The following is a 19463-nucleotide window of genomic DNA, read 5'->3' on the forward strand; positions in this document are numbered from 1 at the left end:
CTCCGACACCCCCTTCAGCAGAAACTCAGGGTGCGTGCAGAGGACAACTCTGCTATGATGAAACTTAGTATAAGGTAAATCCACTACTAAGGCCTGAAGCTCACTGACCCTATGAGCTGAAGTAACAGCCACCAAGAAAACGACCTTCCAGGTCAAGTACTTCAGATAGCAGCAATTCAGTGGCTCAAAAGGAGCTCTCATCAGCTGGGTGAGAATGACGTTGAAATCCCATGACACTGGTGGAAGTTTGACACAGGCTTTGACAAAAGCAAGCCTCTCATGAAGTGAACGAATAGAGGCTGTCCACAGATGGGCTTACCTTCTACACATTGTCGATAAGCACTAATTGCACTACGGTGAACCCTTATGGAGTCAGTCTTGAGACCAGACTAAGTGTAGAAGATATTTAAGCGGTGTCTGTATAGGGCAAGTAAAGAGATCTAAGGCCTTGCTCTCACACCAGACAAACCATTTCCATTTAAAAGAATAACACCTCTTAGTGGAATCTTTCCTGGAAGCCAGCAAGACTCGGGAGACACCCTCTGAAAAGACCCAAGGAAGCGAATTTTATGCTCTCAACATCCAGGCTGTGAGAGCCAGAGACTGGAGGATGGTATGTAGAAGGAACTCCTTGTTCTGAGTAATGAGGGTCAGAAAACTGAAGGGGTAGTTTCCTGCTATCTCACCTTTGCTGGTCTGCTAAGCCTGAGCAATCTGTTACCAACTAATATGGATTCTAAACCCTGTGCTCATAATACATCAGAAACAAGCTTTCTACAATGGAATATTACTGCTCGCCCTAGCTGTGATGACTTCATCCAAGGACACGTTGTTTACTGCAAGCTAGCCCCCCGGTTAGCTCCTGGGAAGCACGGAGGAGCTTACCTCACAGAGACAAAAGTCTCCAGGAGTAGGGAGTTTGCTACCATCAGACTTGTGACTGATATGAGTTTCTTTGAAGCTATCACAAGGCCTTGTATTGTCCACCATGAATTCTGCTGCACAGATTGGTCCATAGGTATCACCTGAGCAAGAGGGATGCCAATGTGTGAAGGGAAGGAGTATTCTCTTGTAGGGCTATACTAACGTCCGCTGGGACAGAACGAACACACAGATGAAGAAATGTTTAAAGAGATTAAGAAAGCTGGCAAATTGGGCAACGCTATAATAATGGGTGATTTCAATTACCCCAATATTGACTGGATAAATAATACATCAGGGAGTGCAAGGGAGATAAAGTTTCTAGATGTAATAAATGCCTGCTTCTTGGAGCAACTGGTCCAGGAACTGATGAGAGGGGGAGCCATTTTGGATCTGGTCCTTGGTGGTGTGCAGGGCATAGTGCGAAAGGTGGCAGTGTTGGGTTCCCTGGGAAACAGTGATCATAACATGATCAAGTTTGAGGTACTATCTGGGATGAACCCGCAAAGGAAATCTACTGTAGCTGCATTTCATTTTCGAAAGGGCGACTATAAAAAAATGAGGAAAATGGTTAAAAAAAAAACCCCAAAGGATTGGCTGCTAAGGATACAACACCATCAGGAGTGGACGTTATTAAAAAAAATACCATCTTGGAAGCCAGTCTAGATGCATTCCACATGTTTGCAAAGATAGAAAGAAGAGAAAATGACAGCCAGAATGGTTAAAAGGTGAAGTAAAAGAAGCTATTACAGCCAAAAGATTGTCCTTCAAAGAATGGAAAAAGGATCCAAATGAAGAAAATAAGAAGCAAGGTAAGCACTGGCAAGTCAGATGCAAAGCATTAATAAAGAAGGCTAAAAGAGAATACGAAGAGAAACTTGCCGCAGAGGCTACAACTCACAGTAACAACTTTTTCAGGTACATCAGAAGCAAAAAGCCTGCGAAGGAATCCGTGGGACCGTTAGATCATGAAAGAGCAAAAGGGGCACTCAGGGAGGACAAGGTCATAGTGGAGAAACTGAATGAATTCTTTGCTTCTGTCTTTACGGAAGAAGATGTAAGATATTTGCCTGTACTGGAAATGGTTTTCAACAGTGTTGATGTAGAGGAACAAAGTAATTTCGGTGAACCTGGAAGATGTACTGGACCAAATTGACAAATTAAAGAGTAGTAAATCACCTGAACTGGATGGCATACATCCAAGGGTACACAAAGAACTCAAGCATGAAATTGCTGATCTGCTGTTAGTAATATTAACCTGTCATTAAAATCGTCTGTAGTATCTGAAGATTGGAAGTTGGCCAATGTGATGCCAATTTTAAAAAAGGGTTCTAGGGGTGATCTGGGAAATTACAGACTGGAAAGCATGACATCGATGCCAGGCAAAATAGTGGAAACTATTATAAAGAATAAAATTACAGAACACATAGACAAACATGGTTTATTAGGACAGAGTCAGCATCGATTCAGCCAAGGAAAGTCTTGCCTCACCAATTTGCTTCATTTCTTTGAAGGTGTGAATAAACATGTGGATAAAGGTGAGCCGGTTGATGTAGTGCATCTAGATTTTCAGAAATCTTTTGATAAAGTTCCTTTTGAGAGACTCCTAAGAAAATTAAAGAGTCATGGGATAGGAGGCACAGTTCTGATGTGGATTAGGAATTAGTTATTGGACAGAAAGCAGAGGGTAGGGTTAAATGGTCATTTCTCTCAATGGAGGAGGGTGAACAGTGGAGTGCCACAGGGATCTGTATTGGGACCGGTACTATTTAACATATTTATAAATGCTATGGAAATTGGAATGACAAGCGAGGTGATTAAATTTGCAGATGATACAAAACTATTAAAGGTTGTTAAAACACCTGTGGACTGTGAAATATTGCAGAAGACCTTATGAAATTGGAAGACTGGGCATCCAAATGGCAGATGAAATTTAATGTGGACAAATGCAAAGTGATGCACATTGGAAAGAATAGTCCAAATCATTGTGTACCTGATTCTAGGGGTCCACTTTAGGAGTCAGCATTCAAGAAAAAGATCTAGGTGTCGTCGTAGATAATACGCTGAAATCTGCTTGGTGTACAGAGGTCAAAAAAGCAATCAGGATGCTAGGAATTATTGGGAAAGAGATGGTGAATAAGACCGAAAATACTATATCATCTTTGTATTGCTCCATGGTGCGATCGCACCTTGATTGTGTTCAGTGTTCAGTTCTGCTCACCATATCTCAAAAAAGATATAACGGAATTAGAAAAGGGTCAAAGAAGAGCGACCAAAATGATAAAGGGAATGGAACTCCTATTGTATGAGGAAAGGCTAAAGAGGTTATGGCTCTTCAGCTTGGAAAAGAGATGGATGAGGAGAGATATGATTGAGGTCTACAAAATCCTGAGTGGTGTAGAACGAGAAGTAAATCGATTTTTTACTCGTTCCAAAAGTACAAAGTCTAGGGGATACTTGAGGAAGTTACATGGAAATACTTTTAAAACAAATAGGAGGAAATATTTTTTCACTCAACAAATAGTTAAGCTCTGGAACTCTTTGCCTGAGGATATAGTAAAAGTGGTTAGCATATCTGGGTTTAAAAAAAAGGTTTGGACAAGCTCTTGGAGGAAAAGTCAATAACAGAGATGGACATGGGGGAAGCCACTGCTTGCCCCAGGATTGGTAGAATGGAATGTTGCTAACTGGGTTTCTGCCAGGTATGTGTGACCTGGATTGGCCACTGTTTGGAAAAAACAGGATACTGGGCTAGACAGACCACTGGTCTGACCCGGTATGGCTGTCTTATGTTCGTATCTTAAGGTACCCCCTGGCCTTCCAGATTCTTCTATTATGGCTTTTCAAAAGCTTATTCTAGCTGAGTTGGCTGAAATAGAACATCAAGACAGCGCTGATCAATTCCAGAACCTTTCCTTTTGCCAACGTCGTAGCCTCCAGAGTTTAGCAAATAATGCAGAGATTACCATCATGAGAGCAGACAAAGTGGGGGGGGGGGGGGGGGGGGGGTCCACAGTGGTGATGGACACGGACAAGTATGTAGGTGAGGGCCTTAGACAACTTAATAATACTACCCAATATAAGCAAATTGATCAGGATCCTACCCAGAGGTTAAAGGAATTAATTACCCAATATGTGGATACAGCGGTAATGGAGGGTATACTTTCAAAAAAAAGAACAAAAATGGTTGTGTTCTTTAAATCATAGGACCCCCTATATATATTTTGTTCCAAAGATCCACAAGTCCACTGTGGACCCCCCCCCCCTCGGCCGCCCCATTGTGTCCACAAGGGATTCCATATTGGAACCCCTGTCTCAGATGATTGACTATATACTTAAATATAACAAAAGAGAGGGAACGAAGTACAAACTAAAGTCCAAACAAAAAAAACAGCACCACGGGCCTTTAAAAATGGGCCTTTTTGTCAAGGCTCATTCATTAAAGAACTGTGTTCCATTTTTAAAGGCCCGTGGTGCTGTTTTTTTTTGTTTTGACTATATACTTAAACCATTTGTAAGTCAGGCACGTTCATACGTTCGGGATTCTTCAGACTTTATCACTGTGTTAGATAATATGGATAGAGGGGAACATATAAAGGATGATGGTGATTTTTACATGGTAGGTTTAGATGTAGTATCCCTATACACTAGTTTGCCCCAAGAAAAAGTCATTGATGTTGCTTGCACGTATTTTGATAAGTCATCTATATCGAAGTCTAAAATATCAGTTTTGAGACAACTTAACTTGGGTTATCTGTGACAACTACTTCGAATTTCAGAATAAATTTTATGTGCAGAAACAGGGTGTAGCAATGGGGGCAACGGTCGCCCCATCGCTCGCATGTCTGTACATGACAATGTTTGAAACTGATCATGTTTATACCTCTTCCATGTACAGTAAAGTAGTACTATGGAAGAGGTATATAGATGATGTAGTAATGTTTTGGCAGGGATCTGAACAAGATTTACATACGTTCATTGATTTCCTCAATATGGCGGACCCGTGCATCAAATTTACTCACCGTATCTCAAAATTTTCAGTAGGGAGGATGGGGGATTTTCCACTTCTATATATCGGAAGCTGACCGACAGGAATACCCTCCTACCTTACAATAGTTACCATCATACAGGATTAAAGAGAGGGGTTCCTGTCGGTCAGTTTTTGAGGCTGAGAAGATTATGCTCGTCACTTGAGGACGTTAAGTCTCAAGCTGCGGATCTGATGCATAGGTTTCGCCAACGAGGGTATCCTATGAGCATTTTAAAAAAGGCATACAAGAGAGCGCGGTATGCGCACAGACCATGGTTGTTTGTTCCTAAGCAGAAATAGACGGTCAGACCTATAGCATGTGTTATCCCATTTTCCCACCGAGCATCTAAGGTTGGGCAGTTAGTCCATAAATATTGGCACGTTTTATCAGTGCATTCGGAGTTCAGCGAGCGCCCCCAAATAGCGTACTAGCGGAAATCTAATGTGGGAGAGTTATTAAAAAAGCCGGGTAGGTATAAAAAAAAGAGGGCAGGCATGGGCCCTGCGGTAGATGTGTCTACTGTAAATATGCAATTAACACTAGTTGGATCAATATCCCTGGGTCCAATAGAAGGTTTTATTTATCTACCCACACTACTTGTGAAAGCGAAAGGGTTATTTACTGCATTATATGCCCCTGTATGCTGTATTATATAGGGCACACAAAGAGGAAGTTTAAAACCCGCCTGGCTAAACATGTCAGTAATATTAGAATTCAAAAGGCAGAAGCTCCACTGGTTAACCACTGGATAGAAAAAAAGCACAAGATTGAAGATTTAAAATGTGTAGTGCTGATACAGCTAACAGGGTCTGTTTGTGGGGGAGATATAAGTGCCCAGCTTCATAACATTGAACAGCGTTATACCTTTGAGTGGGACAAAGTGACCCCTAACGGCCTCAATCTTGAGGTAGAGTGGCTGTAGAGTGATTACGTTACTAGCAGGAAGGAGTTAAGGGAGATTTAAACTTCCAGTTCGTTGAGCTTCTGTATACAGCATTTCCAGGTGCAGGGAGACAAACCCTGACTTGAGAGTGAAATCCCGATGGTAAGCAGCCTAGTTTTACACTGAATGATTTATGAATATGAGTAGGATTGAAGTTATATTACTTGTGCCTATATTGGTTATGTTTCTATATACATCATACAGATATCGGGTGCTAGTTCCTCCTGATGGACACTTCCGAAATGTGGTCTCGCATATTGAAATGCGGTCTCGCATAGAGAAACCGGAGAAGAGGAGAATATCAGCTGGCTTTAAAAGGTTTTTTCAATGAGGAGTGAATGTTGGTGACTTGTGTCCTTCGCTAGCCTTTCTCACTGTTATGATTGTGGTCATAACCCCTCTCAAACTTACCTTTTCCTGGTAGTCAGCTTTTTAGCTGGCATTTGGTTCGTTTGTCTGTCCTGTCTGAGCTGGCTCGCTCTCTCTGTGCTGGCAGCTTCCAGCAGCATGTCTCTAACTGTCTCACTTCACTGCAGCTGTGGGTGTGGCCTGAGTTGCTCTACCTCTCTTTGGGTGTACTGGCTTCAAGTGCTTCATGGTGCTGCATTGGTGTGGGTTGGGCCTCTCTGGGTTTCAGTGTGCTGGGTTTCAGTGTGGTGTTGCCTGGGTCTAGGGAGCGTGACATCATCAGGGAGGGCCTTGATAAGGAAGTGGTGTGCTATCCTTCAGGGCCTTTGCAACGGTGACGTTTGCTTCTGGCTACTTGCTTTAGGTCCAGGTTAGTTTAGTGCAGTCAGTGTGCATTTGTGACTTATGTGTTTGACTTCCCTGTTTTTCCCTTTGGCTCCTCTGCTTTCCCTTTTGCTACGGTGTGTAGCACTGCTGTTAGTGCAGTGCTGTAGTTTGGTGCTGGGAGCACCCTTGATAGTAAGTGTTTAGCAAGCACCTTTTGTTGTTTGGGTATTTGGCTTTCCTGCTTGTTTCCTTGTGCTTTCCCCGCTTTTCCTTGTGACCTGTGTTTAGCTGCTGTAGCTGGGTGCTTAGGAAGCACCGGGGTGAGAACCCATGTTTAGCTGCTGCAGCTTGGTGCTTAGGAAGCACCAGTGTTAGGTCTGGCGTTTGTCTTCCCTGCACTTCTGTTAGTGTAGGGCGTAGGGGCACCCCTGTTAGTTTCTGTTAAGAGCACTGCTGTTAGTGGAAGGCTTAGGAGCTCTTTGGTTGGTGCCGGGCTTAGGAACACTTTTGGTCAGTTTAGGAGTTAGGCGCACTTCAGCTACAGCCTGTTCTAGTCCTGGTCCCTGTGTCGTCCAGTAAGTCCTGCCGGCTACTCAAACCCAGGAGCTCAACTCCTGGGGGGCTTAGTGGCTAAGTGCAGGTGAAGCTGTGTGGACCAGTCCGGTGTGCTCCAGTCCAGTGTTCCAGTCCTGTGTCCTCCTGTCCGGGAGATTCCAGTCCCAGTCCGGGGGATTCCAGTCCAGTGTTCCAGTCCTGTGTCCTCCAGTCTGGGGAATTCCAGTCCCGTGTTCCAGTCCGTGTGTTCCGGCTCGCTGGGCGGTGCCTGCAGTCCCTGCCGGTGTGTGCTTGCCCAGCGTTGGTTGGTGGGTTTTGCCTGCTGCTGTCGCTCCTCGTCAGCAGCCCAAGGGCTCACGTTTGCTCCAGAGCCCGGCCCTGCAGGCTCTGAACCTGAGAACCTGACACTCACGCAGCGGGGTTCTGCATGGAACACAGTTTTAACTGCTTTTCAGCACAGCTATTTGGGAGTACAAAGACGTTTGGACTTTGAGCCTAAGGAATTGAACTGATAAAATCAGCATAACCATTAGCAGGCACCTTTAATCGGTGCTTAAGAAGGATGCCTGAGTTAGAACTGAAGGCATTGATTTGAAATGTTTTGAAACAAGGTAGTGAAACAATTGTATAGCTAGTGCACTATATTAGAAAGTGAATGTAGTAGTAAAATGGTTGATTAATTGATAAGGTAATATACAAGGGCATTGTGAGCCATGTGTGAATGCGATGTGAGAATGTGAGTTTCGAGGTTAGAGGTAGTAGGCATGTGTAATACAATAAAGAAATAAGTTTAAGGTATTTAAGGTGTAAGGAGTACTTTATATAATTAGTTCTAGAGCGTGTACTCTGGTAATAAACTGGAAACCTCAGGTAGAAAAGAATCGTATCTTAAGGTGGCCAAGCAGGTAGAAAATGTGTTGGCAAAGAACAGAAAATTCTTGGGTAAATAGGGAGAGAAATGGCCAGAAGGAAAAAGAAGGTAATAGTGTCTCTGTATAAGTCTCTGATGACAGTCCATTTAGAGTACTGGGTATAATTTCACTGCACCTTCAAAAAGATTTTTCTTTTTTGGTCATCATTTTCTCTTTTTCTCATTAGTCTGTCTCCATCTGCTGGATTAAGGACATAACCCAGTGATCTTCATTAATTTTTAAGTTGGGGACCACTATGGATTCAAACAAGCTGAAGGACAGCTGCCAAATATCTTCCCATGCAGGGCCATGACATTGCTGACCAGCATGTGTCAATAATATTTAGTCCACCTTTAAACATTTCATTGGGAGTATCCTCAAGGAGGTGAGTTATTTCCAAATGCACTCTCCTTCAAGCATTGTCCTTCCACCATACAGCTTTCCTCCTATCTAGTTCCCCCTTTGTCATAATCTTGGATAGAGAGGCAGAGTAACAAAAAAAACAAAAACAAAAAAACCCAGAATGACGATAGGAGCTGCCTCAGTTCTCCAAGAGCCACCACTGGTTCCCTGGGCCTTGAACTGAAGAACACAGACCTAACCCATTAGTTTTGGACTTGATGAAAAGGAAGTGGGCCTCACTAAGGCTTCTAGGAACTAGTGCACAATCAAGAAGCTCCTGCTCCCTCATACTTAAGGTGATGCCAATGGAGACAGACAAATGTCTCCAAGCTTTTGCTGGTCATTCAGACTTCCAAAGGATAGTATCTGTTTCAAAGAAACATTATTTTACATACTAGAGACTGTACAGACAGACAGGCTCCTGTAGTCTCAGTCTTCTTACTAAAAAGACATCTTAAAATCAAAGTAGTATTTCTTTACATCAAGAACAGACACTACAGAACAGCTACATTTGTGTATTTTCTACAACTACTGCCTCTGGGAGGTGAACCCAGGACCAACTAAATACATCTGAGAATTCTCACCTACCTCAGAGCTATACAACAAGACAGGCAACAAACTGAACCACAGGACTCGTACCCAACATCATACATTTATTGCACTCATCACAAACTTTATTCTTCTGCACAAAAAGTTCAGAAGGAAAAGGAATATGATTGAAGTACCTGCTTTCCTGCTCAGTTTCCGCTGATGTAGCTGGGCAAGCATTTCAGGGCTCCCCTTACAAATGCATGTGTGTGAGAGGAAACGAGTCAGGATTTGTCTGTACTGGAAGATCACCTTACCTGAACTCTCTTAGTATCACTAGGCAACATCAGGCTTCCTGTTTCTTGGTTAAATATTCGTGTCTTGGTCTTTACAGGCTCGTTGGTTTCCCTGTACAGCTTCACAGTAGCAGGCTTAACAGCTTTCTGGACCAAGTTAAACACACCAACAGCAAGAACAATGTCTTTGCTCAACTTCAGATTCAATCTACAAGGAGAAAATATATGTACATATTACAGAAAGTGAGTAATCCTCAGCATCCAAACCTGTATTCTCTTGGAAAATATGCATTCAAAAGCATTGTGGAGAGGTACTGAAGACTTGTATTTTCCCTCAGTTTGAATTTGTGAACCCCAATACACACACCCATTTGTTCTGACATTCAGATTTTCTGCCAGACCTGGGGAGGGGGTGGGGGGGGGGGGGGTGGAGAACAGACAGCTCAGTCATTTGTGGCTCTTTATACAGACTTCATGATCAGAAGCATCATCAGAAGTGAATTATAAAACCTGCCATTTCTGTTTGCAATTCTAGGCCCACCACTAGCAACATTCAATCACAATTGCATGAAGAACAGTTTGGTGAACCCAAGAGCTATGCAAGGCTCTGCAGGGGAAGGAAGGAAGGAGAGCAAGCATTGCGTGTAAATGAAAGAATTCAAGATTCCAGAGCATAGTGTCACTATGCACCAGAGCTAAAACAGATGGTAGAAAACAAAAGAAGCCTTTCATTCACTCATCGTTCAAGAGACAAAATATGTTTTATGATGAGCTGATTAACTCTTAAATAAAATGTGAAATTACCAGCACCTGCCATACAAGTTATTGGCTGCCATAACACAATATATTGAGGCTGGAGAGGGAGCAGATGGCAGCAGCAACAGTAGCAGACCAGGGCCCAGGAGAGAGGGTATGGAGGCAGCAGATGCAAAACTGGGTTAAGGAACTGATTTTTGTGCATTTGAAACTCACAAAAGGTAGAGCAAAAAAAATGACCTTTTCTTCAGATGAAACTACTAGAAAAAAAAAATACAAATTGGGTCTCTGTTTAAGACAACCATGTTATTCTACCGTGTGGTACCTAATCTGTTTGCATCTTATACTAGAAACACAAAGCTCTGTCATACATTTGGCAACTTTGCTTTTAGTGCTGATGTACTGCTATGTGGGACAGTACCAATCAAGAACCAGCTGTGGAAGCCCTCCTGCTAAGAATTAGCCATGCTCTCCAGCTCTTAAATTTGCTTCCTCCCAGCATATATAACATAATATAGTTGGATCAGGAAGAGTTTCTGAAAACTCAGAAGTGACTGAAAGGACAACATTTCTTCATGCTATCCTTTTTCTTTTCCTTTTACATGACATATTAGTCAACATCAGTGGCGTAGCCAGAAGGCAATTTTTGGGTGGGCCAACAGGTTGGATGGATGGGCACTAGAGAAACACCTGCCACCTGATATGCCCTGCCCACACCCCTACTCCTACCGCACACCTACCCCACTCCCAATAACTTCAATGGGAGTAGCAGTGCTGGCCTCAGTGGCTGCAGGACACATTGAGAGCTAGGGGAAATATAAGAGGGTGCACTCTTCATCCTCCACTGAGCCACGGTCCGCCAACACACATATGCTTCCCCCAAATGTGCCCTAAATATTACAGGGGGGCCCTAAAATATCAATGCATGTATGAAGAATACTGAAGCCAAAGTACTATAGAATACTACATAGAAAATTGATGCTAACAGAATACTTTGGTCACACATACAGAACACAAATGCCAAATACAGAATAAGTGACCACAAATCAAACAAATTACATCAAAATCCCAAGAGGCCAGACCTTGCATTTAGCACAGCACAGAGAAATACAAAGAGATGCATTTTCTCCTATACTGTGCAAAATATGATAGCATATGCAAGAGACAGTGTTAGGGGAGGTACAACTAGGACAACTGCGTTTGGCCCCCTAGCCAGAGAGAACCCCAGGCCAGCTGGAAGCTGAAGAAGGTGCAGCCTGTTAGTAAGCTTTGAGGTCCCCTCCTAAATATCTGCCTTGGGCTCCAGCCATATTCTAACACCAGCTCTGGCAGGATGTACATTTCAAATCTGACATATTCTAATCACAAAATAGAAAAATTAGAGGGAAGTGACGTCAGCTGAGGAGATGGCTGCTTGATCAGCGAGCTCCGAGAACTTTAGAGCGAAATTGAGACGTCCCCAGTACCAAATCGCGAAAAAATAACCCCCACCGCGAGAAAAATACATCTGAAATATGGCAGCAAAGAAGAAGCTGGCGAAATTCAAGTTTACGTCGGAATCTGCGAGCGCAGGCAAAGGTGCGGGTCTCCGGTCACGAGGAGCCAAGATGGCGGCCGAGGAGAGTGAATCGGACCCGGACCCCGAAGAGCAGATTGATAGCGAGGCGGAGATCAGCAAAAGAGATTTCGCTAGATGGTTTCAAGAGCTGAAGAACGAGATGGTGACAACTCGACGCAGCATTCAAACAGCAGTAGCAGAGCTCCGCGAGGAAGTCAAGGAGATCGGAAACAGAATGGCGGAAAATGAAGAAAAAACGGAGGCAGTAGCGCTGGAAGTGAAGGAGATCCGGGGTTCCCTCAAATCTGAGCAGCAAGCAAGGGCAGACATGGAATCATTGATAGAAGACCTAGAAAACCGTACCAGAAGGTGCAACTTAAGATTTCGAGGCATACCCGAGGAGGAACAATATAAAGACTCAAAGAAGGTGGTGCAGGAAATCTGTGCCTTTTTGCTGAACCAGGACTCAAGTGAAGAAAGACTGGAGATGGAACCTGTAGAAATAGAAAGAGCGCACAGAAGTCTAGGATCACCGAAGAATGGACTGCCCCGAGACATTGTGGCATGCTTTCTCAGGTTCCCGGTCAAAGAAAGAGTATGGAGAAAAGCGAGGGAACTAGGAGACATCACGTGGAAAACAGTTAAGCTCCGGGTGTACCAGGACTTGGCCTGGAAAACTCTACAGCGTAGAAGAGAATTTCGGGAGATTACCAACTATTTACAAAAATCTGGATTACGCTACCGCTGGCTGTTTCCGTTTGGATTACAAGTAACGGTGGGAAATATCACTCGCCGCCTTCAGACACCACAGGGAGCGTGGAAAACACTGAAAGAGATGGGATGCACAGATGTTCCGAGAGGGGAAGAACCCACACAACATTCTCAGCGCAGATCCGAGAGAAAGGAACAGACGGGCTGGAAGATGGTTGAGGGAAAGAAAAATCGTCTTTCCACACAGGCTGAGAGGGAAGCAATGGAGAAGGCAGATGGCACGTGAATATGAAATAGCCTGAATGTGGACATTGAGTGAGTTTTCCGGTATAGAGAACGGATGAATACAATTTAAGATGTTGTGGGGTTAAATATAGATATTGAGATGGGGGGAATTGTTTATAGAAGTTGCACACAAGAAGGGGAAGGGGATGTATGGAGGGATGTTTGATCGGGTAGCCATGCTCTAAGGAGGGGGTGCTTCCTAGAGGGGAATACTGGCACACACTGGAGGTTGCCAGCGGATAGGGGGGAGGAACAGGGGGGGATAAGAGTGAGAAGGGGGGTGGGAGGTTACGTATTGGGTCCTGGAATGTTAACTGATTAAATAATCCGGGTAAAAGAAGTATAATCTTTAGAGAACTGCGTAGATTGAAATGTGATATCATAATGCTACAGGAAACACATATCAGGAAGAGCGATGAACCACTAATTATGAATAAAGGATTGGGGGAGGGATTTGCACTGGCCGACTCTAGGGGAAATAAGACAGGAGGGCTTGTGATTTATGTGAAAGAGCATCTGCAGTTTGTAAAAGAGTCTGTGTACAATGACAAGGAAGGTCGCTGCCTTGCCGTGAAGGGGAAGGTAAATAATCGAGATATTACCCTAATAAACCTGTATGCACCAAACAAGGGACAGGGGAGGTATTTTGAAGCCATTAGGGCAGGATTGCTTTCCTTTGTGGGGGGAACAGTAATGATGGGAGGGGATTTCAACCACCTAGCAGGAATCCTTGATCATTCGGACGGGCGGGAAGGGGGAGGAAGATATAATGGTCATCAATTTCTCAGGCTGATGCGGGAGTTAGATCTTGTAGACATATGGCGCCTGAAGCATCCGGGACAGCGACAATACACACATTACGCACATGTGCAGGGGACATATGCTAGAATTGACGCCATCTGGGGCAGCCGGAGGGTTTGGGGGGACACAATGGACGCAGAGATCGAGAGCATCCATGCCTCTGACCATGCAGCCATTTGGGTTACCCTAGTAGGGTGGGGCAAGCAAGCAACAGGAAGAACCTGGAGGTTAAATGAATCCCTGTTAGACGGAGAGACAGATTGTCAGGAAATCAAAAGAACCATAAAGGAATATTTGGAAATAAATGATAATGGGGAGGTGACGGAGGGGATAGTCTGGGATGCCCTTAAAGCGGTAGTAAGAGGGGTATTAATTAAGAAAGGGGCATATAAGAAGAAGCTGAGGGTGGAGCGGGAGCTAGAAGTCCGGAAGCAGTTAACGAGACTGGAAGCACTACATCAACAGGGAGGGGGACACCAACATGTAGAAGAGCTGAAAAAATGGAGAGCGGAACTACAGCTGATCCAGATGAAAACCATGGAATTTCATAGACAATTAATGCAGCAGAGGTTTTTTGAGTTCAGTAATAAAGCGGGAAAATTACTAGCTAAGGGGTTGCGGGACAGAAGGGTTCAGAGCACAATCACTAAAGTCAAAGGGCAAGCAGATAAGATATTTCATACTGATGAGGAAATTAGGGATCAGTTCACGAAGTTTTATACAGCCTTATACAAAAAAGAATCCAAGGCCACTGTAGAGGGCATCAGAGACTATATAAAGGGACTAGGTCTACAGAGGGTGACGGATCAACAGAGAGGGGAACTTGAGGCCGAAATCATGCTGAAAGAAGTGTTGGGGGTGATCAGAGGCTTAAAGGGAGGGAAATCCCCGGGGTTGGACGGGTTCACCGCCAAATATTATAACATTTTTCAACAAGAATTGGGACCTCTCCTAGTAAGGGTGGGTAATGCCTGTTTTCTGGGGAAGGGATTTCCGGTAAGTATGCAAGAAGCAGGGATATCGGTCTTGGTGAAACCTGGGAGGGACCCCACATTATGTGGGTCGTATAGACCGATCTCCCTGTTGAACACAGATATTAAGATCCTAGCTAAAGTAATGGCTGACAGACTGAAGGGAATCCTACCATCACTCATACATGAAGATCAATCTGGCTTCATTAAGCACAGGCAGGTAGCAGATAACATTAGAAGAACTTTAAATCTGATGTGGGGTGCACAGAGGAGGGGAGATTCCATGACGCTACTTACAGTAGATGCAGAAAAAGCATTTGATAGGGTGGAGTGGCTGTATTTGTGGGAAGTGATGCTAGAAATGGGGATGGGAAACCATTTCGTAGACTGGGTGAAAAGGCTGTATGAACACCCGATGGCAAGGATTAAAGTTAATGGGGGATGGTCGAGCCCATTTAATATACAACGGGGAACCAGACAGGGGTGTCCCTTATCTCCATTGTTGTTTGCCATCTCCATTGAGCCTCTGGCTCAGCGAATAAGGTTACTGAGGGAAATAAAAGGGGTTCGACTAGGGGGGATGGATCACAAAATAGCATTATTTGCAGATGATATCCTATTCTTTATCAGATCCCCCATAGACACACTACCGGTGATTATAAAAGAATTGAACTCATTTGGGAAGCTCTCAGGATTTCGGGTAAACTTTGATAAATCTGAACTTATGGGGGTCACAGTAATGGACCAGGAAATAGAACAGTTAGGGAGGAAATTCGGCTTTCGCTGGACGGGCGAAAGTTTTCGCTACTTGGGCATACACATATCACGAGATCTTACTAACCTACACCAACTGAATTATACGCCACTTATTTCGGCCATCCGGAGAGACTTAATAAAATGGAAGGAGGGCTGGCTCTCGTGGTGGGGCCGTATAGCGGCGGTCAAGATGAATATACTTCCCAGGCTGTTATTTTTATTCCAAACGCTACCCATCGCGGTACCTAAAGGAGAATTGCAGAGAATACAGGCCGAATTAGGGGGATTCATATGGGGAGGACATCCGGCTAGACTGTCAAGGAAAATAATGTGGAGAGCGGTAGAACTAGGAGGGAGGGGAATCCCTAACATTACTTGGTATTATTGGGCAGCACAATTGAGACAAATTGGAGTATGGAGCAGAGTAGATCTCTCACAGGTTACACGGTTGGAACAGATATTTCCATATCATCAAGCTGATCAATCCATAGACTGGTGGGTTGTGTCCATCTACCAGCAGGTGGAGATAGAGAGCAAACTTTTGCCTCCCTATATGTGGTCATGTGCTGCCGGAAACTCCTCAGTATGTTCTCTATCTCAGCAGGTGGTGGTCACACACAGCAGCAGCTCTGGCTAGGCCTCCAAGCCTAATCCTTAGGTTTTGTTGAGGCCTGGGGTTGAGGGCTCTTTTGAGCAAGTGCAAACCTGGTGGTGCCAGGTCCCTCCTTTTCTCCCCCCTCCCGCTGGCTCCGTTAAAAAAAAAAAAAAAAAAAATTTTAAACGTCCTTAAAGGCGTTTATTTCGACGTTTATTTAAACGTTCATTGCAGCTACTCACTGGGACACCAGTTCGTTACAGCTCGGAGCGGCAAGCAGGTAATTTTACCTTTTTATAGCGGGCAGGGGGTTCCCCGATTCTTCTCCTCGTGGCATATGGCGTCGGAGGGCGAGGGCGCAAAGGGTCGCTCCCCGGATCGCTTGAGCGCTTCTAGAGGGGATGCGGGGGTCTTACAGTCTGATTCGCCCTTGTTGGGTGACAGTTTCGTGACCGATGAATGTCCCGGTCCTTCCTCCGGCGTGGCGGTTTTTCCCGCCATAAACGCACATCCCCCGCTCCTCGCCTCCGCCATCTTGGCCGGCCACGCGGCTCGGACGGCTTCTTCGTGGGCCGCCCTTGAGGTTGGAGACATTAATGCCATGAACGCCCTTAATTTGGGCGACGGCACAAAGCGGCTAAAGTTAAGCGCCGTTCTTCCCGCGCGGCTCCTTCGCGGAGTGTCGCGCCGGACGCCATTTTGGATGCGCAGCATGTCTCTCCCCCGCTCTTGTGAGCGCCGGTTGAGGGTGCGTCTAGGGCTGTTGCCCAGGCTGCGGAAGTGCACAGTCTGGGGGTTTTCTCCCCCAAGTTTGTTTTGCTGCGGCATCAGGCTTCCTCATGCAAAACGCTGCCCCTGCTCCCTCTTCTGGTAAAGAGGTTGAGGTTCCCAGAGGTAAACGCCCTCGGGTTGATTTCCAGGCCTTGGAGGACTTTGTCTCCTCCGATGTAGATGAGGGCAGCGTGTCTGAGGTCTCCCAACGGTCCTTTGCGGATTCCTTGGAGGAGACGGATTCCCGCTCGGATGGAGCGGATGACCCCTCTGCAGCGCGGCTTTTTAGCCCAGAGGATTTGCCCAACCTGTTGTTACAGGCCATGGACACTTTGAAGATTTCCTCTCCGGAGGACGTCTCTCCCTCAGCCCCTGTTGGCTCTGCCAGTATGCTGGGGACGAAGCGCCCGCCTAGAACCTTCCACGTGCATGATGCCATGCACACCTTAATTTCGGCTCAATGGGATGTCCCGGAAGTGAGCCTTAAAGTGGCTAGGGCTATGTCCCGCCTCTATCCTTTGCCTGAAAGTGAACGTGAGGCCTTTCTGTGGCCTACCGTGGATTCTTTAATCACTGCGGTGACTAAGAAAACGGCGTTGCCGGTGGAAGGTGGCACGGCCCTAAAGGACGCCCAAGACAGAAGATTGGAGGCGGCCTTAAGGTCGTCCTTTGAGGCGGCTGCTTTAAGTTTGCAGGCCTCAGTTTGCGGCTCCTATGTGGCCAGGGCGTGCCTGACTATGGTGCAGCGGGCTTCCCCCTCGGATTTTTCCTTGAGGGCTGATTGGCCGGCCCTGGAATCGGGCTTAGCCTATTTGGCAGACTGGCTGTATGATGTCTTGTGGGCCTCAGCTAAAGGCATGGCTCAGACAATCTCTGCGCGGCGGTGACTTTGGCTGAAACATTGGTCTGCTGACCACGCCTCTAAATCCCGCCTGGCTAGATTGCCTTTTAAAGGCAAGCTGCTCTTTGGGGTCGAGCTGGACAAAATCGTGACCGATCTCGGCACGTCTAGGGCAAGAAATTACCAGAGGTCAGGGCTCGGGCTAGTACTCGTCCCGGTACCTCCAGAGGACGGTTGCAGAAGCCCGTCGGTACCGCCCGGGCAAGTCGGGTTCCTCTGCCCCTTCTTCCTTCAAGAGGAATTTCTCCCCCAAGCAGCATTCCTTTCGCAGAGATCGCCGTCCCGGAGGTGCTCCCTCCGGTCCTCCCCCAGGGTCTAGTACCCAATGACGGGGCCTTGGTCCACGCCCCAGTGCAGATTGGAGGACGGCTGTCCTCGTTTATGGGCGAGTGGACCACAATAACTTCAGACGCTTGGGCGATGGAAGTCATTAGAGACGGCTGCAAGCTAGAGTTCTGCCGACCCTTAAAAGACGGGTTTGTACTCTCTCCCTGCAAGTCTCCGGTCAAAGCTGTGGTAGTGCAGCAGACCTTGAACAATCTGATCCGCCTGGAAGCGGTCGTTCCGGTGCCAGAAAATCAGCTTGGCAAGGGATGTTACTCCTTTTTCTTTGTGATTCCAAAGAAAGGAGGTTCTGTACGGCCTATCCTCGACCTCAAAGGGGTCAATTGGGCCTTGAAAGTGCGGCACTTTCACATGGAGACCCTCCGCTCTGTTATAGCGGCAGTGAAGGCAGGAGAGTTCCTGGCATCCTTGGACATCAAGGAAGCGTACTTGCATATTCCCATCTGGCCTCCTCATCAACGCTTTCTGCGTTTTGCAGTAATGGGCCGACACTTCCAGTTCAGAGCCCTCCCGTTCGGGTTGGCTACTGCTCCGCGGACCTTTCCCAAAGTATTGGTGGTCTTCGCGGCCTTCCTGAGGAAGGAAGGAGTTCAAGTCCATCCTTTTCTGGACGACTGGTTGATCCAAGCCCCCTCTTATGCAGAGTGCGGCAAAGCTGTGAACCGGGTGGTTGCTCTTTTGAGCTCCCTGGGGTGGATCATCAACTGGGAGTAAAGCCAGCTGCGCCCGACTCAGTCCCGGGAATATCTGGGAGTTCGATTCGACACCCAAGTGGGCAGAGTGTTCCTGCCGGACAATCGGATTGTCAAGTTTCAGGCTCAGGTGGACTAGTTCCTAGTAGCCTCTCCTATTCGGGCTTGGGACTACGGGCAGCTGTTGGGCTCTATGACGGCCACGATGGAAGTAGTGCCCTGGGCCAGGGCTCATATGAGACCACTACAGCAATCTCTGCTGCTGCGCTGGACTCCGATGTCGGAGGATTACGCTGTGCGCCTTCCCTTGGACCCAGCAGTGCGCAAGGCGCTGAGCTGGTGGACGCAGACAGACAAGTTGTCTGCAGGAATGCCTCTGGTGACCCCGGAGTGGATTGTCGTCATGACAGACGCCTCTTTGTTGGGCTGGGGAGCCCACTGTTTGGGAAGGACAGCGCAGGGGCTCTGGTCTCCTGCAGAGGCAAGTGGTCTATCAACCTCCTGGAACTCAGAGCCATTCGGTTGGTGTTGTTGGAGTTCATCCCGGTACTGCTGTTGAAGCCTGTACGGGTACTGTCGGACAATGCCACGGCTGTGGCCTATGTCAACCGCCAGGGAGGTACCAAGAGCGCCACTCTAGCCAAGGAGGCCATGAATCTATGCCAGTGGGCGGAAGCGAGCCTGGAACAGCTGTCAGCGGCCCACATTGCCGGAGTCATGAATGTCAAGGCGGACTTTCTCAGTCGCCATACCTTGGAGCCCGGAGAGTGGCAGCTATCTGCTCAGGCGTTCTTGAGCATCACGAAGCGCTGGGGCCAGCCGAGCCTAGTTCTGATGGCGTCATCGGCCGATTGCCAAGTGCCGCGCTCTTTCAGCAGAGGACGGGACCCTCGATCCCTGGGAGTAGTTGTTCTTCTCCAACGGTGGCCGACACAAGAGCTTCTCTATGTGTTCCCGCCCTGGCCCATGTTGGGCAGGGTGCTAGACCGGGTGGCAAAG

The 19463-nt window shown here is 46.5% G+C and overlaps 1 protein-coding gene across 2 annotated transcripts in view; it reads right to left on the reverse strand.

Moving 5' to 3' along the window:
• XRCC6 (X-ray repair cross complementing 6) overlaps positions 1-19463 on the reverse strand; it is a 141038-nt gene that overhangs the window by 47048 nt on the left and 74527 nt on the right. For both annotated transcript variants that reach the window (XM_030207770.1, XM_030207781.1), the window contains exon 7: positions 9344-9530. In XM_030207770.1, coding sequence (XP_030063630.1) covers positions 9344-9530 — 187 coding nt within the window. The remainder of the gene's footprint in view (positions 1-9343; positions 9531-19463) is intronic.

The sequence above is a fragment of the Microcaecilia unicolor genome, chromosome 1 (assembly GCF_901765095.1).
Source record: "Microcaecilia unicolor chromosome 1, aMicUni1.1, whole genome shotgun sequence".
Classification (NCBI taxonomy): Eukaryota; Metazoa; Chordata; class Amphibia; order Gymnophiona; family Siphonopidae; genus Microcaecilia; species Microcaecilia unicolor.